This window comes from Suncus etruscus, chromosome 10 (assembly GCF_024139225.1).
Source record: "Suncus etruscus isolate mSunEtr1 chromosome 10, mSunEtr1.pri.cur, whole genome shotgun sequence".
Lineage (NCBI taxonomy): Eukaryota > Metazoa > Chordata > Mammalia > Eulipotyphla > Soricidae > Suncus > Suncus etruscus.
The window spans coordinates 52,948,912-52,953,744 of NC_064857.1; the positions used below are offsets into that span (position 1 = coordinate 52,948,912).

The 4,833-nt window shown below is 40.0% G+C and overlaps 1 protein-coding gene across 1 annotated transcript; it reads left to right on the plus strand.

The window, feature by feature from the left end:
- The first annotated feature begins 445 nt into the window (after window positions 1-445).
- Window positions 446-4,196, plus strand: LOC126020193 (DNA topoisomerase 2-alpha-like). Its single transcript, XM_049781654.1, has 2 exons — window positions 446-677; window positions 1,753-4,196. Exons 1-2 carry the CDS (start codon window positions 446-448, stop codon window positions 4,194-4,196), a joined length of 2,676 nt encoding a protein of 891 aa, XP_049637611.1.
- Window positions 4,197-4,833: the final 637 nt, after the last annotated feature.

Below are 4,833 nucleotides of genomic sequence, written 5' to 3' on the forward strand. Positions count from 1 at the left end.
GGTCCTCGATCGGCTGCTTGCAAGGCAAATGCCGCTGTGCTATCTCTCCGGGCCCCCCTTTCTTCTTTTAAATTGATATTTATAACCTCTAGACAGAATACTCCAAGTTCTTTTCTTTTTTCCCCAACAGAACTATATAACTTGAATTATCTTGTTCTGCCTCCTAAATTGAGGGGGGAAAAAAGAGAGTACCAGGACATTGAGTGGAAATAAAAAAACGATCAGACTCAAACACCAAACCCAAGTCAATGACAACAATACCCAATCTACAACAAGCTATACACAGAAGGGAGCAGTTACACTAGCAGTCCAGGGGGCAAAAGAGGGAAATATGGCATGCATGCTGGGAACAGGGGTAGAGGAAGGACAACACAGGTAGTGGGAATGGGCGTATCAACTCACCTCCAGGGAAGGCAAGTCGTCCACAGATGAAGCCACAAACAGGATGAAATCAGGCCAAGAATGCAGCACTGCACAGGAGACAGTGAGAGGTGCTGGCATCAGAGTTCCAGCAGAGTTCAACGTCTTCCCCTTTCTGGGAGTATCAACTCACATCCCAAAATTAGCAGGTGCAGGGACGGCTGCCATGCAGGAAAGCAGAGGAAGGTCTGGCACTGCTGCTGCCCTGGGAGGCGTCAGTGGCACCTGGCTCGACTTCCTGAGGCAGGCCAGGCCAGGTGCCCTCTCCACCTAGACCAGATTTTTGTTTTCTAATCCAGCTCTCTACTCTGTGTATTTTTATGGGGGAGTTTAGTCCATTGACATTTAAGGAGATTATTGACAGAGAGGGTTATTGTGTCATTGTATTGTGTAGGGTTTTTTTGTTTGTTTTTGTTGTTAAAATTGTGTGTTTGGATTGTGTAATTCATCTCTAAGTAGTTCGTTTAGAGATGGTTTGGTTTGCACAATAGTGTGAGTTCTTTTTTGTCTGAGAATATTTTTAGTCTTTCATCCCATATGAATGAGAGTTTTGCTGGGTAGTGGACTCTAGATTGGAAGTTTCTTTTATTCAATAGTTTAAATATGTCATTCCACTGTCTTTTTGCTTGAATAGTTTCAAATGGGAGATTGGCTTGATTCTTATGTTCCTTCCTTTGTACTTGAGGTCTTTTTTTTCTCATTGCTTTAAAGAATTCATATTTCTTTTTGTTTTGTTTTGCTTTGATTTTGCCATTCAGATTACTATATGTTTTAGTGTTGGTCTATTTTATTGGGAACTCTTTTCACCTCCTGGATTTGAACAGGTGTCTCTTTCTAGAGGGTTGGAAAATTTTCTGCTATTTCCCTCACTACTTCTTCCCTTATCCCTTTTTCCTCCCCTTCTGGTATTTCTACAATTCATAAATTATTTCTTTTGTCTTTGTTCATTAAGTACCTTACATCTCCCAATGTTTATTTTTCTCATTTCTTTGTTGACTTCTTTATTGTTGCTGGCTTGTATTTTTTTTCTCAAGTCCACTCATGTGATTCTTTATGTGTGTAATTCTGCTAGAGTGGCTTGCTAGCATGTTTTTTAGTTTCCTCAGTTCTGTTTGTATGGACTCTCATTTTTTAATAGAGTTCTTCTTTGATTTGGATGAACTGTTTGTCTATGCATTTCTTAATATCTTTAGTTAGTGATTCTTTAAATTCCATTGCAAGGACATTAAATTCAAATTCTATATCCTCATTTATAAAGTTTGTACATTTTAGAGGACTTGGGAATCTACTAGAATTTCTCTTTATATCCACAGCTTCTGGTGTCTTTCTTAGTTTACCCATTGTTCTTTGCAGAAGGTCTAAAACCAGGTCAAAGAAAGGTTTTATTTACTTGTTTCAAAAGGAATGACAAACGAGAGGTGAAAGTTGCCCAATTAGCTGGGTCAGTGGCTGAGATGTCCTCTTATCATCATGGTGAGATGTCACTGATGATGACTATTATCAACTTGGCCCAAAATTTTGTGGGTAGCAATAACCTGAACCTCTTGCAACCCATTGGTCAGTTTGGTACCAGGCTACATGGTGGCAAGGATTCTGCTAGTCCTCGATACATCTTCACGATGCTCAGCCCTTTGACTAGGTTGTTATTTCCACCAAAAGATGATCATACCTTAAGGTTTTTATATGATGACAACCAGCGTGTTGAGCCTGAATGGTACATTCCTATTATCCCCATGGTACTGATAAATGGTGCTGAAGGAATTGGTACAGGGTGGTCCTGCAAAATACCTAATTTTGACATTCGTGAAGTTGTAAATAACATCAGGCGTTTGATGGATGGAGAAGAACCTTTACCAATGCTTCCAAGTTACAAGAACTTCAAGGGTACAATTGAAGAGCTGGCTCCAAATCAATATGTGATTAGTGGTGAAGTGGCAATTCTTAATTCAACAACCATTGAAATCTCAGAACTTCCCATCAGAACATGGACCCAGACTTATAAGGAACAAGTTCTTGAGCCCATGTTGAATGGCACTGAGAAGACACCCCCTCTTATAACAGACTATAGAGAATACCATACAGATACAACCGTGAAGTTTGTTGTGAAGATGACTGAAGAGAAACTGGCAGAAGCAGAGAGAGCTGGACTCCACAAAGTCTTTAAACTCCAAACTAGTCTCACATGCAACTCTATGGTACTTTTTGATCATGTAGGCTGTTTAAAGAAATATGACACAGTCTTAGATATCCTAAGAGACTTCTTTGAACTCAGGCTTAAATATTATGGACTGAGAAAAGAATGGCTTCTAGGAATGCTTGGCGCTGAATCTGCTAAACTGAATAATCAGGCTCGCTTCATCTTAGAGAAAATAGATGGCAAAATAATCATTGAAAATAAACCTAAGAAAGAATTAATTAAGGTTTTGATCCAGAGGGGTTATGACTCAGATCCAGTGAAGGCTTGGAAAGAAGCCCAGCAAAAGGTTCCAGATGAAGAAGAAAATGAAGAGAGTGATGAAAATGAATCTGAAAAAAGTGACTCTGTAACAGATTCTGGACCAACTTTCAATTACCTTCTTGATATGCCTCTTTGGTATCTAACTAAGGAAAAGAAGGATGAACTATGCAAATTAAGAAAGGAAAAAGAGGAAGAATTAGATATATTAAAGGGGAAGAGTCCATCAGATTTATGGAGAGAAGACTTGGCTGTTTTTATTGAAGAACTGGAGATTGTTGAAGCCAAGGAACTAAAAGATGAACAAGTAGGACTAGTTGTGAAAGGGGGGAAAGCAAAAGGGAAAAAAACCCAACTGACTGAAATCCTGCCTTCACCAAGTGGAAAAAGAGTCATCCCAGTAGTGACTGTGGAAATGAAAGCAGAGGCAGAAAAAAAAGTTAAAAGGAAAATTAAGAATGAAAACACTGAAGGAAGCCCTCAGGAGGATGGTATGGAACTAAAAAAAAGAATAGAAAAGAAACTGAAAAAAGATTCAGGTCCCAAAACAAAGAAACAAACTACACTGCCTTTTAAACCAATCAAAAAAGGGAAGAAAAGAAACCCCTGGTCTGATTCAGAATCAGATAAGAGCAGTGATGAAAGTAATGTTGATGTCCCTCCACGTGAAATAGAGCTACGGAGAGCAACAACAAAAACTAAATTCACAGTAGATTTGGACTCAGATGAAGATTTCTCTGAATTTGAAGAAAACGATCAAGATGAAGAGTTTGTTCCATCAGATTATGATTTGCCTACAACCAAAACTTCCCAAAAACAAACTAACAAAGAACAGAAACCATCAAAAAGTGCCGAATCAGACCTTGATGCTGATGACGCCATGAAAAATGCACCACTTTCTCCAAGTTCCCCTGCTGCTGATTTAACAGCTGAAACTGAAACAACAGAGCCTGTTTCTAAAAAGAATGTGACTGTGAAGAAAACAGCAGCAAAAAGTCAATCTTCCACCTCCACTGTAGGCACCAAAAAAAGGGGTGCACCAAAAGCAACCAAAAAGGAGTCAGGCTTGAATTCTGAAGCCTCTAAAAAGCCTGCTCCTACCAAAACGAAGATTTGTCGCAAAAGGAAACCTTCTTCTGATGAGGATTCTGACTCTAATTTTGAGAAAATGATTTCTAAGGCCACAAATAAGAAATCTAAGGGAGAGAACGACGACTTTGAAATGGATTTAGACACCACAGTAGCCCCGAGGATAAAATCTGGACGGGCAAAGAAACCTATAAAGTACCTTGAAGAATCAGATGATGACGATCTGTTTTAAACTGTGAGATAACTATTTGAGTAATGGTCTTAGTAAGCTGAAAATAAGAAGGTAATGTAGAATCCTCAAGGAGAAGTATGTAAAAAAGATTTCCTTTTTACAATATTGTGAACATCTTGTGGGCATTATAATGTCTTTTCTCTACTTTTTTTTTTTTAACTTTTTGTTCTTGTTTTTGTTTTTGTTTTTGTTTTGAGCCACACCCGATGACGCTCAGGGGTTACTCCTGGCTATGCACTCAGAAGTCACTCCTGCTTGGGGGACTATATGAGATGCTGGGGGATCGAACCGCGGTCCTTCCAAGGCTAGCGCAGGCAAGGCAGGCACCTTACCTCTAGCGCCACCGCCTGGCCCGTCTTTTCTCTACTTTAAGGTGTCTGTTTTGGGGCTGGAGTTACAGCACAGCTAGCTGTAGGGCATTGCCTTGCATGCTGCCAACCAGTACAGACCCGGTTCAATCCCCGGCATCCCATATGGTCCCCCAAGCCTGCCAGGAGTAACCCCTGTGGACAGCCGGGTGTGACCTCCCCTCCCCCCAAAAAAAGGTGTCTTTTTTGTGTCTGTTGTCTTATATTGATTTTATGTTTTCCTGGACTCTAGAGAGTTGTATTGTCACTTCAGGATAATGTTATTTGTT

Bases quoted from the DNA above. Each gene is read 5' to 3' on its own strand.
- LOC126020193 (XM_049781654.1), top strand. From the start codon at position 446: ATGAAATCAGGCCAAGAATGCAGCACTGCACAGGAGACAGTGAGAGGT. The intron at 678-1,752 runs GTGCCCTCTCCA...TGTCTTTCTTAG, and splicing joins CCTGAGGCAGGCCAGGCCAG to TTTACCCATTGTTCTTTGCA.